This window comes from Monocercomonoides exilis (genome assembly GCF_001643675.1).
Source record: "Monocercomonoides exilis strain PA203 chromosome Unknown scaffold18-1597598, whole genome shotgun sequence".
NCBI lineage: Eukaryota > Preaxostyla > Oxymonadida > Polymastigidae > Monocercomonoides > Monocercomonoides exilis.
Genome location: NW_027150563.1, coordinates 721,912 through 740,765, shown reverse-complemented (window position 1 = coordinate 740,765; position 18,854 = coordinate 721,912). Strand labels below are relative to the sequence as shown.

Sequence of the window (18,854 nt, the reverse complement as noted above, 5' to 3'; positions counted from 1 at the left end):
CCGCTTTCTGGTCTTCCCCTTTCTCTTTTGAAGTTTTAATTGTTGTGAATCAAACCCACTTTCCTGCTTCTATATCTTCGCCCAAACTGTTGCTGTCTGTTCCTGCAGTCACAAGCACCTGCCTTTCGCTCTCGCAAAAACGCACTTTGAAGGCCGGCGAACGCGTCGCTATTTCTGCAACATCCCAATCTTTGGTAAAATACTCCTGGGCTAGTGGAGCTGAGTGTATGTGAATATTGACTGTGCCATCATCAGATGCTTATGCAAAGCTAATTCTTGAGAAAAATTTGGAGCATTCAACGGAAAAAGTAAAAGAATATGTTGAAGTTGAAGTTAATGAGTAAGAACATTCCAAAAGAAAGTTTAATTAATCTTTTCCAACAGAGGAAAAAGTTGTTGTTCTTTCATCTTTACATGTAATTTTTGTATAAGAGGCGACAAATGTTGGCATTTTGGAGAGAGCGAAGGAGGAGCTGAGGAGGGTGAGGGAGGCGTCTTGGAGGAGGGAAATGAAACCGTTGAAGACAGGCTCCACCGTGATTCATGTGGTCTGTTGGGGTCTGCCACAGGCATCAGAATTAATTTCACCATTTGCAACGATTTTGTACTGTGCGATGAGGGGGAGCCAGCCATTGAAAGTTTCATTGTCAGCTTGTCCATTATTATACACTCTTTTAGTTGGGGCTGTTGAACCGCATTGCTGGAAAGGAGATTGAGTGATGCTGCTTCCATTGAAGAACACATCATTCCATCTGCCATTTGTTGCAGTGTTGCCATCGAAGAAACAGAATGTGATGAATTTTACTCTATTCATCCAGGAATATGTGTCTCTGAAAAACATTGCAGCACCTCCCCATGATGTTGATGAACTTGTTAATTTGTTGTTTATGAACTGGCAATCATCAACCAAAAATTGATTTGGTTTGTTATTCGGAGGCCAATGATATGTGAGAGAACCAGTTGAATCGCCACCAGAGTTTGCGATGCACTTGCATTTTGTGAACAGGAATTGGCCGTTTGAAGAAAAATCACCAATATAGAAATACAAACCAGCTCCACACCAATCAGTTATTGAACAACTTTCCACTCTGTTTTCTGAGAATGAATAAACAGAATTTGTTTGAGGATACCATATTGCAGCAGCTCCTCCATGAGCAGCTGAGCAGCTTGTGAAATTGGATTTTGTGATATCTATGTTTAGCAAATATGAACATAATAACGCTCCACCATTATCACCACTTGAACGATTGAAAATAAAACATGATGTGATTTCGAGATTAGCATTTGTGCATTCAACATGAAGCGCTCCTCCCCAATCACTTCCTCCATTTGAATCATTCCATTCGCACCACTCGAAGCGATGACTGTTTGCATCGAATAAAGCCTGTTATCCAATTTCTTCACAACCAGTTTCAATTCCAACATGCTAAACAGGACATTTGGTGAAAAGCTTGCTTGGAATACGAAGTTGTTTGTTCCAAAAAGGAGATCGAATCGAATAAGAGGTGCGGAGACTGGAATGGATGGGAAGAAAAGATGAAAAAGAGAAATCTTTGAAGAAAAATAGACTGAAAAAGTGAATCTTCAAAAAAATATAACAAATATGCAAACAGAAGAGATATTCAAAAATAATCAATTGAACAATAAAATGTTAGGGAATGACATCGCAGAGGAATAAAAAATTCGATTGAAAAATGGAAAATCAGAGTATTTTTTAAAAAGTTCAAACTGAAGAAACACGATATACAACAATGGACATATAATAATAAACATGATGTCACATCATGAACATTATTGCGCAAAATAGGTGTGGGATCTCTGACTTAAGAGCAATTTATTCAAAATTCTAAAATGAAATCATTTTATGGGAAATTGAGGATAAATTAAACAATTAAATCTTTTGAAAACAATTCTTTAAATAAATTTTTTTGTTATTGAAATTGTACACTTAAAAAAAAATTAGATTTCTTGTCAAAAAAAAAAAAAAAAAGACGTAGAAAAACATCACTGATAGACGTGAAGACAAAAATTTCGTCACGTCACACAGGTTAAATGAAATGATTGAAGAAAAAGTTTGGAACAAATCTCAGTTTTTTTCAAAACTGATAAAATTTTGCCCTATTTCGTTTTAATAATCATTAAACAGCATGGGATGATCAACATAAAAATGTTCTAATCTCTTTTTTGGGACAAACTGTACACACTGTACTTATTTACAAATGCTATTTTACAGTTAATGTCGTTTCGTTAATCTCTAATTTTCTATTTGGATATTTTCATCCCAAGAGAACCATCCGATCAGAATCTCCGCTGCCTCAAAGGAGAAATAACAAAGCACATTTTTTTTTCCATTATTGATTATCGGAAATGTATAGGAATTTACAGATAGTTTGAACACTGACGTTTTATTGATTTCCTTGAATTATTCTTTTCCTCATTTTTTACTCTCGATGCGTTTTGATTTGTATTTAAACGATAAAGTCTGTAGCAATTATTCATCAACTTTTATATTTGGAAAAGCAGAAGATGTACCGCGCAAATCAGTTCATCAGTTTGCAAGCATTGCCATACATTAAATCTGATTAATGTGATTCTTTTCTTTCTTTTTCAGAAGCATTTTGTGAACTAAGTTATTTAAATGGAGTTGAACAAAAGCAAAAGATTGAAGAAATGAATGAATTGATGGACAACATGACGATGAAAGAATTTTCATCTATTCTTAAAATTGAAAATTTGGACAGAATAATCGAACTGATTGATTTAAATACACTGCCGATGGAAAATGCATTCTTGTTGTTGAAAAACATGGGATACTGGAAAGTGTCAACAGAAACGTGGATTTACGATTTAAGTGTTTCCATACTTTTCAAAAGATTTGAGAGAATGATTGCTAAAGAAGGGAAGAAAAAGGAAGGAAAGAATGAAAAGCTACTGATTGGTCTTTGCCAATGCTATATTTTGCTGATTAAGGATGCCTCAAATGAATTAATACCAATTATCGTCCCATGCCTTCTGAATGCCGCCTTAAAGAAAGAGGAAAGTGATGAGGCACAAAAGGAGGAGGAAATTACGTTACTGGCTCTAGGTAACTTTAGTAGGTTGGTGGTATGTATATTTCTGAATCATTTCTGATATTTTTTTTGATATTTCTTTCTCCTTTTACAATTAGAAAATAGAAAAAGAGCTGTATTTGAATGAAATCAAAGAAATCATCAAAAATCATCAAAAGCATCACAATCTGACGCGGCTCGCCTATCAATCTGCTTGGGAGTTTTTGATAGGCAGATTACCAGATAACAGTTTGGAAGATGTTATTGCGAATGAGCTTCATTTTGCGAGAGAAGCGGCAAGAGAGCTGGAAGAGTCATCGAGTTGCATGGATTGGAAGAATGAAGATGCATTTGAAGAAAAGAGAATTTCGGAATCGAAAAAAGAATATCACACATTAAAATGGCTCAGTGCAATAGACCATTTTTTTTCTTTTTGCGAATTATGGAATGAAGAACTTAGCATTCTTATCGGCAGAGTTTCAAGGATATTTCGGGTGACAAAGGATAATGGCCATCACTTTAGCGAACATGCAATTCAGTGCTTATACAGTGCGATAGAAAACAGTGCCGTGGGGGTTATTGACTTTTTAAAAACGGATCAGTTGATATCATTTTAGAGGAAATGGTTCGATTAGATACAATAACCAAATCAATTGCATTCAGTGTCTATTTTATGAAAGATATTTGCCATGCATTGGAGTTAAAGATGGAAGAAAAGGAAGAGGAGACAAAACGAAAAATAATGAAAAGAAAGATTTTTGAAAAGATGGAGGAAGAAGGATACGAAAATTTTATCATTGGGTTATTCCGTTTCACAGTTAAAGAAGATTTATACTCTTATGTTTTGATTGTAAATATCAACGATTTTTTTATTAATTGCTGATTTAAGTGCTTCTTGTTTCACTTCATTTGTGTTTGAACAAGTGCTTTCCACTTTCTTTTCAACGAAAAGAACATATGGCTTTCATATTCGTTGTACAGTTTTGCTTTTCATTCATTACATTATCATCATTATCATTATTATTATAATTTAATTGATTAATTAATTGATTGGAAATCTGAATAATTTGGTACAGTTTCATTTTTTTTTTCATTTTTCATATCTGTTTTCGCTTCACATTTTGATTCTCCTTAAACAATTGTAAATAAAATGCTTCTGTCTATTGTTGAATCACGATATTGCTAATTGAAGAATTTTGTGGCAGGCAATTAATCTCTGGAATAGACTACTCTATCATCCATTTCTCATTCTTTAGCCTTTCACACCAAAGCAGTTTCTTTTCTGCTTCAGTGACATCAGGTTCTTTGAAAACGAAATGATTGAGGAAAAACATTTTTGAAACAAAATTTCAAAGAAGAGGATGTTTGAGATACTGCTCAAATGGGAAAGAATTCATTTTATTATTGTTTGTGAAAGCAACAATTCATTTGAGAAAGATTTGTTATAAAAAAGGAAAAATTGCAATATATCATTTTTGTTTTTTGTTTTTAAAATGATTTATTACATTTTGAGGTTATAATTTGAGGATTTTTAAATAAACTTTAAAAAGCCCCCACCTTCATTTTTTTTTTTTTTTGCCATTTTGTGAAATGATGAAAAAAGAAAAATAAAAAGAGTAACGAAATATGAAACATTTCAGTTGGTTAGATATTTAAAAAATAATCAGAAATATTCAATGATAATGCATTTAAATATTTTCTATCAAGAAAATCCATTTTTATGAAAGCTTGCGATGGCATCGTATCCATTTTCTTTCATCTTTTCCAACAACCCCATATTGGCTGCCTTTCTTTTCGCTTCTCTCTTTTCGAATATTTTCTTTCCTTTCGTTTTTCTGAAATATTCATAAAAGGCACCAAGCTTTGGCTTGCCAATTTGCCATTCAACGTTGGCTGCTGTACCTCCTTAAAAACAGCATTAACTGCTTCTTTGCTCGGCAACTCATCAACTGTGACAACTTCTCTTTCAGCAGCATTTCGAAAGGAACAAATGCACAAATTGCTAATTTCACTTTTGTTTTCTCTTGCTGCTCGAAATACCTGTGCAATGCTTCTGACAAATCCAGCAAGTTCTTCATTCCACAACCGAAAGTATTCAAAAAAATTAGCCAATGTTTGGATCCATCTCAATAAAATAAATTCTTCTTTTTTCTTTTCCAAACCACACATTTCCACAGCTCTTCTAATTCTCTTGCTTCTCTCGCAAAATGCAGCTCATTCACAATTGCATCTTCCAAACTTTCATCTCTTGCATGATGCAGCCCATAGACAATGATTCCTTTCAAGATTTTATCGATAAAAAATCTGTTAATCAAAAATTTCCAAGCAGACTGATACGCAAGACGAGTCAGATTGTGATGTTCCTGATGATATTTGATAATCTCTTTGATTTTATCCTGGAAAAGTTCTCTTTCAACACTCAATTCAAAAATTTTTAAAATGAAAATAAATGAAATTAAAAATTATTCTATAAACAAACAAGCAAAATGGGCATACAACCAGCTTCCCAATGTTTCTCAAAGTCAGAAAAGCCATTTCCACTTCTTTTTGAGTTTCTTCGTTTTCTTCCTTGTTCAATGCAACCTTCAGAAGGAGAAGCACACAAATCGATAATAATTCAGGTGGAAACAGGCTGCTAAGCAAAAGATAGCACTCGCAAAGATCAACAAAAAGCTTTTCATTTTTCCCTTCTTTCTTCTTATCTTCGTCAATTATCATCTTTTCAACTCTTTTTTTCAATTTAGAATAAAAAAATCCACTACTCCATATATTCTTCGATGCTTTGAAACATCCAGCACGCTTCAACAGACAAGTGCGTTATCCATTGATATTTTCTTTTCTTCAATCATTTTGGATATTTTGTTGGCAGCTCTACCGTGAAAACGGACTTGATTTCTTCTTGCCAATCTCTTCTACTTGTTCCTTCATTTCTTTTATTTTAATTTTTTATTTTTGTTTTTCCTCATCGCAATCTTTCAGTTCTTCAAACAATTCTTCAATAAAAAATAAAAAAAAGGAAATCCAATTGACATGAAATCAAGTACAACAATGATGCAAACCAGTAAATCTTTCAGTTACGTTAATTTTCTTCATTTTTGAAAACATAGCTTTCAGAAAACAACACTATTTTAATCATTCACATTGAAAGCGTTTTCGATTGGATTGAAGATATAGATGAAAAATAAAAATTCAAAAAGACCATAGAAATATACTCATTTATACTATATATGTATATATATATATTATATATTAACATTTTTGATTTGTAATTACAAAGATAAAGAACGCTTTGTTTTTTCTGTTTGTTATAATGGATGTAATGATCGAATCATTTTATTTGACTGGAATATCCGTCCACGAAATGAGAGAACGGTGAGCGAACATTCCCTGTAGAATTAGAAATATCCTTTTCTGTGATATCAGCTAGTATGATGGCAATGCATCGACTTTGGATTTCTATCTGAAAATATTTGGAAATTTGCTAACCCAAGAAAAACAGCAATTTTATTAATAACACAAAAGATGTAATGCATGTAATTTTTATTGTTCTATTTATTTCGAAGATGATTCTATTTTTGACCTTTCCAAAGTCTAGGAATATGAGTTATTGTTGAAATGGCCAGTCCCCGCTTTGGAGAGCTATACTATGAGAATGGAGCAGATTATTATATGGCAATTAAGAAATAAATGAAGTTACGCAAGATGTATGATTTTCATAATTTTTATTTGGTGCAAGAGATGAAAACATATCCAACTGTTATTTTATTGAATGAAGACAAAAGATGATCTAGTTCAATGAGAAAATAATATCTGCACAAAATTATATAGAATTTAGGAACATATGGCAGAAGAGCGGTTTTTGGCAAGGAAAGTGGCTGGCAAAATGGAAAGCAGGATAAAAAAATTACGAAAAAGGAAAGAATTCAACGAAAAAAGGATAATACCAAAATGTTGATATAATTTCAAAAGTTTTTCTGTTTCTCTGACTGCGCCAGACAGATATGGAAAGCGAAGAAATTCTATCTTTGATTTCGCTTTCGAACCAAGAGAATGGAGAAACGCCATCGAAGATACATCCTATAATCGAATATTTATCGGCAATCAAAGGGCATTCAGGTCAGCCGCATCTTGATTTCATTCTTCGAAGAGACAGCCATTTTGAGTGAGCAAGGTGATTATTGTTCGAGGTTAATTTTCTTTATCACCACGGCAGATGAAAGAGAATTTGATGGTTTTTGTTTTCATCGTTTGTTTTTCAACAAAGCCGTTGTTTCGCTCAGTTTCTATGTTTGTTCATGGTCCTTTGAATTTTGCGCCTTTGAGCATCAGAGGATGCATAACGGGCAATTTGTTATTTTCTGAATGAGCATCGATGAATGAATGCCAACTTTTCCATCATTTTTCCTCCTCGTTGTTGAAATGCAACAAACTCATTTTATTCGTTTTCATCAGGGATCATCCTCACATTCTGCAACTTAGTTGACTTTTTATGTTTTTTAATCATACATGTCTAAGAGTCATGCACTTCAAACGCAGATATTAAAATTCTTGTTTTTTTCTTCCGGTCCATTTCGTTTGCTTCAATCATCCAATCATCATCTTCATTATTTTTACAATCTCCTCTTCCTCTTCCTTCTCCTCTTCCTTCTCCTCTTCCTTCTCCTCTTCCTTCTCCTCTTCCTTCTCCTCTTCCTTCTCCTCTTCCTTCTTCTTTCTCTCGCCTTTCCTTTATTTTCAATTATTTTCGTTCCATTTTCGTCTGGTTGCATGGATTTGTTGTCTTTGCCTTTGCCTTTTCCTATTCCCATCCTCCACAACATTTTCCTCACTCTCTCTCCCAAGGCATTCACACACAATCCTCTTCAGTTCTATTGGCTGTTTCAATTCAGAGCCGCTTGCATCGATTCTGCGGGAAACAATCTGTTTGGAAGTGGAAGGAATATTTGAGGGGGAAGGTGGCTTATGTGCCTCAGGTGCTAAAGTTAGAAAAAATAAAATGTGAATTATTTATTTATTTATTTATTTATTTATTTATTTATTTATTTATTTATTTGTTTGTTTGTTTGTTATTTAAAATGGCCTGTTGAGTTATTTCATGGGGGAAAAAAGAAAGAAATACAAGTATCACAAAATTTAAAAAAAATTTTTTTGGTGATAGCACATAATTTTTTTTTGTTGTCATTTCAAATGTCCAAAACTGTAAGAAGCCAGGAAAGAAGGTTCAGCACGAATAATGAAAGGATGCATTTCATTTCATCTTCGTCAAAATTTCCCATCGTCAAAAAATTGCATGCATCAAAACTTAAGGGAAAAGTGCCGTCCAATGAAAAAACTACGATTTTTTCAAGTGCTACACCTGATACTTCAAAAAATTGGATGGAGGCGAAATCGAAACATTTGATTGACATTACAAGCACCGTCGATCAAAAGCACAATGAGAAACTTTATGAAAGAGGAAGCGAGAAACCAAATATCTCCAATTTGGCAGTTTTTCATTTGAAACAAAAAAGCCTTCTTGAAAAGATGCATTACACTAAGGAAAAATGCAATGACTTGCTGCGAGACATGACGATCGCGACACACGAAGACGATTTATCCGATTTTCATGATATAAGTGAAGATTTTGACATGACAAATACAGAAAAGGTGAAAACTGACGAAGGGTCAAATGAACTTACATGGATGCCCCACGCAAATGATGCTCTCGAAGAAGAGAGGCATGTGAGGAAAGCACCCAAAGTTTTTCGAAAGAAAATTTTTCCTGAAGCTATTGCTTCGAGCAAAACTGGACTTGAAAAACTCGTGAATTCAATTTCATCTGCGAATCTAACTTGCACAGAAGGAGGAGAGGTATCTCAGATTTATATTAAAGTTTATTTTATTTTATTTTATTCATTTTTTACATACTTATTTAAAAATCATTCTCATTTCTTAATTAGTTAAAATATGTCACTGATCTTCTTAACCAATATTACTTGTGGGGTCAATCTGTTGCACCTTCTTTTTCCTTTGCAACATTTCTGAGTAAACTTGAAGCTTTGCATTCCAACGAACTAATTAGGGTGTGTCATCAATCAGTTTCATACTTCAATTTTTCATAATTTATAACTTAAAATTATTTTCTTTTGTATTTGATGAATAAAACACGAGCACAGACTTCCCTCTCTAATCTTTCTAGTCGGCTCCTTGCAGTTTCACGGAGACGCACTTCTTTGAGTAATTTTCCGATTGGTGAAGAACTTATTGAGCAAGAGCCGGAGATTGATGATGGCGAGGCGTTTATTGAGAAAGAAGAAAGTTAATGAAGTGCTTTTTTCATCTCAATATTATTATTTCTATTACTATTATTTTGAATAAAGCTAATATTTCATGAACATATGATATTTATTTTATAAAATTTTCATTTCATTCAAAACATTCAAATTGTTTTTGAGTTTTTGAAAAAATAATCATCTTTTTCGAAATTCAACAATTTTTAACGAAGTCTTGTTTTAAACAAATTATAAAATTCAGGGCAAAGGAATGAATGCATATTTCACCATCCCCAAGTTGAGCCATTTCAATGACAAACAGAATTGAATGAAATAAAACAAAGTTGAATCAAAAAGCAAGCACTGCTTCGCTCTGAACAATTTGGATCACAAACGCTAATATATGCAAAAGTTCTTTCAACAAAATTTTCCATTTTAAATGAATTCTTTTCTTTTCCTGTTGTGTTGCTAATCCATTCAGAACAATTTTTCATGAAAGAATAAGAAAATGCAATAAAAACTTCGAATTATAAATATTTTTTCAGTCAGGTTTGAAATTCATCAATATCACGAGGATTGCTTTCCATAAGAACGCAACGCTGGCTTTTTCTGTTTCATCATTCTTTCATTCAGCTCACAATCCCATTGAATGCGCCATCTTCTCTTCCTTCAAGATATCTTTCATCCACCAAACATGCTCTTTGCTAAATGTTGTTAAACTATATGTCGGAACTGAATCTCACGAAAAACACCTAGAAGAATGACTTCGCTTGATGCAAAAAGCCATCACTTTGAGTGATGCGAACAAGAAAATACAAATGGTGGATCAAATCATAGAGGTGCGCTTCATGTTGAATGCAAAAATGCAAATCTCACAATCACTTCGTGCTCATTCAACAATTGTTCAAATGCCAATGATGGAGTGTCGTAATTGGTTCAAATTTTGTGAAATGTGTTCATTGCAAAATCCAATATCACAAGTTGCTCTGAGTTTCATGGAAGAACGAATTGCACAGCTTGGCCCTAATCCACTTCTGATTGGTTATTCTCGGAAAACAAAGTTGAAAATTGGAAAATAACAGGTGATTGTGGAACTGGTTGGCATTTCGTTCTCGACAACATGCCATTCGATTCAAAAGTTCAATTTAAAAAATGTCAGCATATTACTAATATAGGCAGCAATGCGGCAGGGACAATAACGTTTCATTTTGCTCCACCAGAAAAATCGTTTCCATTTTTTCTTGAAAAGAATCAATTCATCAGTAAAATATTAGCAAATTCACAATATAATTGTGGTGCTGTGCTATGCCACACAACGATTTATAATTGGATAAGTGGAACAAAATTCATCTCGTTTTGTTTCTTCAATGGCAACTCTTCTGCATGTTACAGACAAAACAATATGTTATTCAGCAGAAGCACATCAAATCTCCATTCAACCGGCACATATCAATGAAATACACCAAAATGAGTGTGAAATAACAATATATCTTACAGTGAGACTTTCAACAGTTGGGTTCCCATCATCGCCCAGAGTTAACTTGTTGCCAGCAATGGAACTGATGCTGATGCCTGTGGCAGACCCCAACAAACCCCATGTGCCACCATCGAGTATGCCCTCAACGGCTTCATTTCCCTCCTCCAAGACTCCTCTCTCACCCTCCTCACCTCAACATTTGTTCCCATTCAAACACTCACTTTCAGCGCCATTGACACCAAACTCACTAGAAATGGAACAACTTCCACAGCCATAGCCTTCAGTGGTGCAACAATCAAACTCATATTTACAATCATCACAATCAACATCATCAACATCTTCTTCACCAGATCCATCTGCCTTGTCTGCCCTCTCCATCGCCCACAACTCCACAAACCCCATCACCCCCATTCTCTTCCACCTCTCCGAAAATTCCCCTTCCCTCAACCTCAACACAACCACCATCACCGGAACAACCTCCATAACAATTAAAACTCCCCTCTTCTTCCTCACTGCTGGCTCCCTCGCCCTCAACCACACAGCAATCACCAGTCTCACCCTCAACAGCCAAAGCATCTTCCACCTCACCTCCCTCACCGCTCCACTCACCCTTAACTCATCCAACATCACCAATATCACCTCCACAGCCATCCCCGCCAGCTGCATCCTCTCCTCTGCAACCACCCCTGCCCTCTCCCTCTCCCCCGCCAACTGCACCATGATCAACATCGACTCAGAACAGTTGAGCCAACAGACTCCCACCAATGGCGGGTGCATCTCATTCGCCTCATCTGCCCCTGCCAACTCCTTTTCGGTAACACCACCTTTTCCACCTGCTCTGCGAGCGAGGATACAAGTTCTGGAGGAAGAGGCGGTGCTCTCATGATCGAGTACAAGGATGATTCAGAAGTGTCATCCACAACCTTTTCCATCACCAATATCGTGTTTTCAGCCAACAAGGCCAGTGTCGGAAGAGATATGTATTTTGTGTGCGAAACATTTGTCGCTTCTGTGAAGGAACCCTTGTTCGCCTTCATGGGAAACATCACTCAGAAAGACAATTCAGTTGTTGGACATGACAGAACAGAAGCAAATGGAATTTCGATTAATAAATCTTTATCAACGGGCATGCAGCTGAATGAATGCGTGGAAAACATTCTTGGTATCAAAGCAATGTATTTCTGGCCATCAAAGATGTCATGCAAGAGCACACAACGCGATGGGTCTTCTGAGGAAGGTGCAGATCGTAAGGCAGAAATCATTTCATCATCTGACTTGTCGGTGAATTTACGTGCAAGTGACGACAAGGTCGAAGAAAGTTGGGGAGATGGCACACAAAATTGAAGAAAACATCTCATATGTGCATTTGATGAAATCGGCATTGCTTGTCGGGCATTTATTCTCTTCTTTCATAGAATTTCTCTTCAAATATGTCTTTCCTCAAAAGCTCTTTCCTTCATCGGTTCATTTTCTGCAACTTGTTGAAGATTTGTGACCTTGCGTAACCTGCCGAATGATATTTTGGAACTCATCCATTTCAATAAATCATTGTTCTAATACTCTTTCTTTTTTGTCTGTGCCTCTTTCAGTTTCCTGATGAAAAAGGCAAAATTGTCCTCCATTTTTATTGTACACGTTCCGATCAGCTTTTTCCAGCTCAAAATAATATTCATTTCATTGACATATAATTTCGGTTAATATTCTGCGAATGTATGCATTAAAAATTCGTTTTACACTTCTGAATATAAACAATCCGCAAATCCTAAAATTTTTTAAAAAAGAAGTTTCATGAGCACATAATATCAACATCATTATTATCTTCAAAATTAATTGGCCGAAAAATGAGAAGAATATAAAAAAAAAAAAAGAAAAGAAAAGAAAAAATGAATAATAAAATATATTATAATACAAAAAAATATGAGTGTGAAAGGAAATAAAATTATTAAATAGAAAAAAACAAAAGAATGAGATAAAAAAGAAGAAGAAGAAGAAGAAAAAGTGGAAGTTGAATGAGTAGAAAAAGGTGAATGAGAAGAAAAAGGTGAATGAAAAGGTGAAGAAGAAGGTGAAAAAGATGATGAAGGTGAAGAAGAAGAAGAAGGGCAAAAAAGAGAAGGAAAAGAATGATCTGTTTGACAAGAGAAGAATCCGCTATGACTGAACAGAGTTAGGCATTCCATCTCTTGTTTCTGAAAGAGAATTATCTGCGTTGTCCTGTCTAGCCAATTAACAGTCCGTACAAACAAAGCGAGGCTTTGAAAATGGCAGGAGAGGAGAGCATGCTGCACAAGGGAGTGGAAAGACTGCTGGGAGCGGGGCAGAAAAATGGGGCTCGTCCTCTGCGTGCATTTCCAGCTGCTTCCTCAGCAACACCACAAATGTTCTTGGCGATAAATTTATTGAAGGACTGGCATCGATTCCCACAAGCGCCATCTCTAGCCGCACACTCATCACTTAGAACAGCATTGTTGCAGACAAAGAAAGCAAATTCGTCCCAATCATTCTTTCATCCTTCAATCTTCCTGTGATTATAATCTTCTTTTCCCCAAAATTGATTGTTGCTGCTTCGCCTCAATACTTCCCACCCAGCATTGTGATTGCAGAGCTCAGCTGTGCCATGCTCGTCCCGACTGCGTGCCTCATTATCCAGCACGGTGCTGCATCATTCATCCCACATAGATCACTCACGTCACTTCCACTCACCACAACATATCAATCCTTCATCTCCTCCTTGCCAAATTCTTCCTTTCTGTGTACTGAACTGATCACACGTTTGGATTTGAATAGTTGTGCGCATTGCACGCAACCTTGTTATCTGTGTTTGTGTTGTAACATTCATGAAATGGATTTTCTGAATTCAAATAGACGTTTTTGATATCGACATATTCAACATCATGCCCACGTGGATTGGTTGCATCTCTGAAGCTGCATTGGTGAAAAAATAAGAAGAAGCAATAGAGTTTATTGTCGGATGCTGTTGCTTGATTGGATAAAGATGCAATCCACCTCCCTCTTGCCATGCCGAGCATGAAATGAACTTAATGCTCCTCATTTTGAATGCAGCTGGAACACTGTAACAATGCATCACTCCTCCACAATTTCTTGAAAGCGAGTATGAAGTGAATGAGCACTCAAACACGAAAGTGCTCTCCTCCTTGCCATTTTCAATCCAATACAGATTAAATCTGAAAATATCAAATAAGAAATCCTTTTTCGTATAACGCATTTCAAGTTTGATTTTAACTCAAATCCATGATTCTTTTCTTTGAATTATTTTATAGATTATGCTTTTTTTCCTCGCTTTATTAACGCTTCTTTTTTCATTGAGTAAAACCCTTCAAATATTTCATATAGTCTGCTCTAATAAAAAATTTCCTGACACCATCTTTTCCATTTGTAATATTTCATGTTATTCTATTCGATCTCTCAATCCTTTAGGCAAAATTTCTGATTTTCCTTTTTTATTGGATACCAAAACTGTCAGATGTGATTTTTTCTGAATTGTTTATCTTTAAAATAATAATGTGCATTAATGGAGAAGTTGAAAATTTTTTGATACATTCATTTTGATGTAAAGGATCAGAAAAACTTTTATTGAAGGACTAACTGCAATTAACTTGGCATTTCATGAATCAAAATTTTTTATTCGAATAAACTGGTGTTTTCTGGAATAAACACTGATAATTCGAACTAACATTTTTATTTTAAGAAAACAAAAAAATTCCAATTCCATCAATTATATTATAAAATAATACGATCAAGTTGATGCGAAAAAAATTTGTTACACACATAATATTTTTTTTCCACTTTTTTCTTATGGGTTCTATTATTTTTTTATCAGTCAAAAAATATAAATAAGTGAATAATTTAATATAAAAATGAACGGTTTAATAAATAAAAACAAAGATATTGAAAATAGGTGCTCCGAACATGATTTCTGCCAACAAAATAGTAAATATAAGTTATAAATAGAAAACAGTTTTTGCGGATGACAAGTAATTTTTCAATCTCAAACTTTTTTTCCCCTTCTTCTTCTTCTTCTTCTTCTTCTTCTTCTTTTTTTTTTTTTTTTTTTTTTTTTTTTTTGTTTGTTTGTTTGTTTGTTTGTTTGTTTGTTTGTTTGTTTGTTTACATATCTGTAAAAAATATTTTCAAAATTATCTTTTTGCTTCAAATTATGAGATCAGAAAAATGTTTCATAAATATTTCAAAAAAATTTTTTTGACTTCATTAGAAACGAAACTAACAAAAACAAAACTCAATAGCTTTAATATTGTGATTTTTTTAAGTTTTGTAATTTTTGAACCCGTATTTTTTCTATCAAATATTACGGTTTGATAATTTTCTTCAAATATTTATAAATGAAGACTGAAAAGTTGCAACTCTTTTCATAGAAAATTTTTCATTAATATTATCTCGTTAATCTTCATTTTGAACTATTATCATGCTTTTTTCATTTTAATGAATAATGCCTCCTCAAATGAATTAAACCTTTGAAGAGTCAACAATCTGAATAAAGGAATGATTTCAAAAATTGTCACACATTTAGCGAATCAAAAAAATAAAATAGATTAAAAAAAAGAATGAAAGAAAAAAATGAAATTAAAAAAACATCCTTCTCAATGAATTATATAGTTGCGTAAAAAAATGTAAATAACACTTTGCTTGTGGGAAAAAAAAAGGAAAGAAAAGAAAATGAAAAAGAAAAGAAAAGAAAAGAAATAGAAATTGTAATAAGAAAAAATCTCATTCAAACGCAAATCTTCTAACCATAACTTATATATTTTCATTTAATGAAAAGAAAAGAAAAACGTGAAAAAGCGTTCATAAATTCATCTTTAAGTATGAACTTGCATTATATTCTTATTTGTGTTTTTTGTATATTCAGATGATCTTCCAGACGATGTTTTAAGAATGTGTGGACAAATTCTTTATTGAAATTTATAATCGATTTAATGATTTATTTTTAAATACTATTGATTATTGATGTAGAATTGTAACGAACTGCGACTGTTCATCTATATGTCTAAATTTTTTTGAAAAGTTCCTTTTGTTGAATTTTCAAATAAAGAAATAATTACATGTTTCGATCAAATTTCTGTTCTTTCTTATGAAACTTCACAAAATGGGAAATAATCACATTTTCAAGATTTTATTTTTATAACAACAAAATTTGGTGAGTGGAAACAGAAATTTGATCGAAACATGTAATTTTTATTCTTTTTGAAAATTCAACAAAAGGAACTTTTCAAAAAAATTTCGACATATATAAGATTCAAAACAGAAAATTTAAAGAATCATATACTCATGAACAATTTTATGATATCATTAGAAATAATCAATATTTTTATTTAGCATGGTGCATATTTCCTGGAGTTTGTTTTTGTTGCAGATGTGAAATTGTTGAATTATAGAAATTTTTATAATCCTCTCTAAAACTCTTTCAATCTTATCATCGATCTCTCTTTTCTTTAAATCTTTTCTTTTCACAGCTTTCTTTTGAAATCATCTTTTATCTCAAGCAGCGTCTGCCTTCTCCTCCGTTTCCGCTCTTCGTGATAAAGCGTCTGTTTTTTGTCTCCAGTCGAGTTTTGTTCTTATGTTGTTCTGCTTCCTGACATTGACTCACTTTCAACTGCTACGCTTCTCCTTTTTTCTTTCCCTGGCTTTGTTTGGCAAGTGCTGTGGTTTCTTCTTGTTTCTTTTTCTGCAGCAATTTGAAGCGGTTTATTCGCAATGCTTGTTCGCTTCCCTCATCTTCTGTTGGCTGATTTGTTGAAGCTGCTACAAATTTGTTGTTTCCAATTTCTTTCACAGACGCATCCGCCACTTTCTTCATTCTTGACATAAACATAGTGAAAACATCTCCTTCTGTTGTTGTCTTTGTTGGCTCGGTTTGCATTTTCCACAACTGCTGCTGTCATTCGCATTTACTGTGCGCAGAATATATAATTAAGTTTGCTTCGCTTCTTCTTCGTCAAGATGCTCTGATTGCTCTTCCTCTTTGTGTTTTTCTTCTTCTTTCTCATTTTTCTGCTGTTTGTTATTGTGTGTTTCTTTACCAATAGCATCCTTTTTTTATTAATTCTACATTTCCAGATTTATCGAATTCAATTTCATCTTCTTCATTCTTCGATTTTCCTATTATCTTCTTCACTTTCTCGCCAAGTGGATCGTCAATATCAATGTCTGATTCTTCTTCATCCAACCCGTCTTCCATGTACTCATCATTCGAAATGTACTGATTCTGCAATATCGTTGACAGCAGCCTTGATATGTTAATGAGTGAATTCTGCTCCCAATTTTATTTTTATTATTTATTATTTTTATTATTTTTATGATTATTTTATTTTTTTGTTTGTAGCAATGATTAGAGAAATTTAACAAAGAGAACAAAAGATATTTTAAATAGATAAAAGAAAATCGGTGTCAATGACAGTTATTATGTTAAAAAAAACAAACCCTGATTAAGTCATCAGTGTGAAATGCATCCAACTTTCCCAGAAATGTCAAGAACGTAAATGAAGGAGCAACACTGTTTCCACACAAAATAACAAATAATACATGAGTCAACGAAGTATTTTTGGAGTAAAAGCAGTTTGGGTGAGGAGGTGGAAAAAAAAACAATATATATAAAATTAGAATTAGAATTAAATAAAACAAATTAAAAAAATTAAAATAATTAAACAAATTAAACAAATATAATAAATATAATAAATGGGTGATTATTTTTGAAATCATATTTTTTCATAATAAAATTTCGCTTCGAAATATTCACTTGAATATAAACTAAAGAACACTGAAAAGTGAAAATACTTATAAAAGATATCTTCTTCTTTATATTAACTTAAGAACTTTGTTCTTTAAACAGTTGTGATAGTTTTTGCATTTTATTTCAAAATCTTTTCACAATGACAAACAATCTTTGAAAAATCAACACCCCGAAAAAATATATGATTTCAAAAATAATCACCCAAATATAATAAATATAATAAATAAAATTATTATAAAAATAAACTGAAAAGAAAGACAGAAAGAAAAAAGAAATATTAGAAATAAAATTGTTTAATAAGTTCCATTCTTCTCCACCCTCTGAACAAACAAGATTTGCTGATGTTATTGAAGACATAAGAGCTTCTAGCCCAATTGTTTTCGATGCAATTGCCTCTGGATATATTTTTTTTCTCAGTATCGTTGGAATTTTTCCAAGATAAATTTCATTCTCTGGATTTCCGCTTGTCTGAATCATTCCAGATAGCGCAGATTTGTTCTTGTCGGACTTGTGCTTTTCAGGCTTTGAAGGATCATATTCTTCACTGCTGTCATCCAAGTCGAACGAATCTTCTTCATCTTCTTCGTTATTGTTATCTTTTTCCTCGATTGCTTGTGATGACTTTTCGTCTTTTTGCTTAGAGGGGCGTAGTTGGTTGAACAGTGATGGCTTCTTCTGAGAGGAAAATGCTGATGACTCAGGAAGACCCAATTTCTCTCGCTCTTTCTGAACGCGCTTTTCTAGTCGCGCTTGTTCCACAGCATTTGTTAGCTCTATGAGGTGCCTTGATTCGTTTCTCGTCCAATTTGTTGACGCATCGGCTGTCATGCTTGCTAACACAGAATCCTTTTTTGCTGAAGGAAGCTTTCCTTTGAGCCTTGATGCGCGAGAATTTCGTAAAACTGAAAACTTAGATTGTGCTGAAACGAAAGGTCTTCGTTCTGCGCCTCCGCTGAATCCTCTTCCCCAATTTTACCCAAATTGAGACATTTTCAAAAAAATAAAAATTAATTACATGTCAAGCATATGTTTATTTCTCTCAAATTGTAAATGCTTTATAATGTTAAAATGAAATGCGAACCTTTTCTGTATTCAATTGCAGAAAGAGCAAATGCACACGATTTGATAAGATAAAAACAAGTCTCCCAAATGACTGATAAAAGAATGAATTTTCCTCTTTCAAAAATTTCCAAATTCAAATTAACTTTCATAAAATTTTAACGAAAAAAAAAAAAAAAAAAAAAAAAAAAAAAAAAAAAAATTGGCAGGGACTTGAATTTTCAAACAATCAATACAGTTCTCAA

The 18,854-nt window shown here is 33.6% G+C and overlaps 4 protein-coding genes across 4 annotated transcripts; 2 read left to right on the top strand and 2 right to left on the bottom strand.

Annotated features, from left to right (window-relative positions):
• The first annotated feature begins 2,163 nt into the window (after positions 1-2,163).
• On the top strand, positions 2,164-4,221 carry MONOS_18611 (uncharacterized protein). Its single transcript, XM_067871646.1, has 4 exons — positions 2,164-2,388; positions 2,482-2,551; positions 2,612-3,105; positions 3,170-4,221. Exons 1-4 carry the CDS (start codon positions 2,368-2,370, stop codon positions 3,665-3,667), a joined length of 1,083 nt encoding a protein of 360 aa, XP_067728833.1. The 5' UTR covers positions 2,164-2,367; the 3' UTR covers positions 3,668-4,221.
• A 6,749-nt stretch (positions 4,222-10,970) lies between these two features.
• Positions 10,971-11,498, bottom strand: MONOS_14326c2 (uncharacterized protein; the record flags this gene model as incomplete). The annotated part of the gene is made up of 1 exon (XM_067867121.1): positions 10,971-11,498. One exon carries the CDS (start codon positions 11,496-11,498, stop codon positions 10,971-10,973), a length of 528 nt encoding a protein of 175 aa, XP_067728832.1.
• Positions 11,499-11,756: 258 nt separating this feature from the next.
• MONOS_17465 (uncharacterized protein) lies at positions 11,757-12,122 on the top strand (the record flags this gene model as incomplete). Its single annotated transcript, XM_067870388.1, has 1 exon — positions 11,757-12,122. The coding sequence occupies one exon, from the start codon at positions 11,757-11,759 to the stop codon at positions 12,120-12,122; it is 366 nt and encodes a 121-aa protein (XP_067728831.1).
• A 4,294-nt stretch (positions 12,123-16,416) lies between these two features.
• MONOS_14324c2 (uncharacterized protein) lies at positions 16,417-18,378 on the bottom strand (the record flags this gene model as incomplete). The annotated part of the gene is made up of 3 exons (XM_067867118.1): positions 16,417-16,695; positions 16,870-17,025; positions 17,881-18,378. The coding sequence occupies 3 exons, from the start codon at positions 18,376-18,378 to the stop codon at positions 16,417-16,419; spliced, it is 933 nt and encodes a 310-aa protein (XP_067728830.1).
• Positions 18,379-18,854: the final 476 nt, after the last annotated feature.

Excerpts from the sequence above, each read along its gene's own strand:
- MONOS_18611 (XM_067871646.1), top strand. The coding sequence starts at position 2,368 with ATGTATAGGAATTTACAGATA. Across the intron at positions 2,389-2,481 it reads TGTATAGGAATTTACAGATA|TCTGTAGCAATTATTCATCA; the intron begins GTTTGAACACTG and ends TAAACGATAAAG. Across the intron at positions 3,106-3,169 it reads GTAACTTTAGTAGGTTGGTG|AAAATAGAAAAAGAGCTGTA; the intron begins GTATGTATATTT and ends TTTTACAATTAG.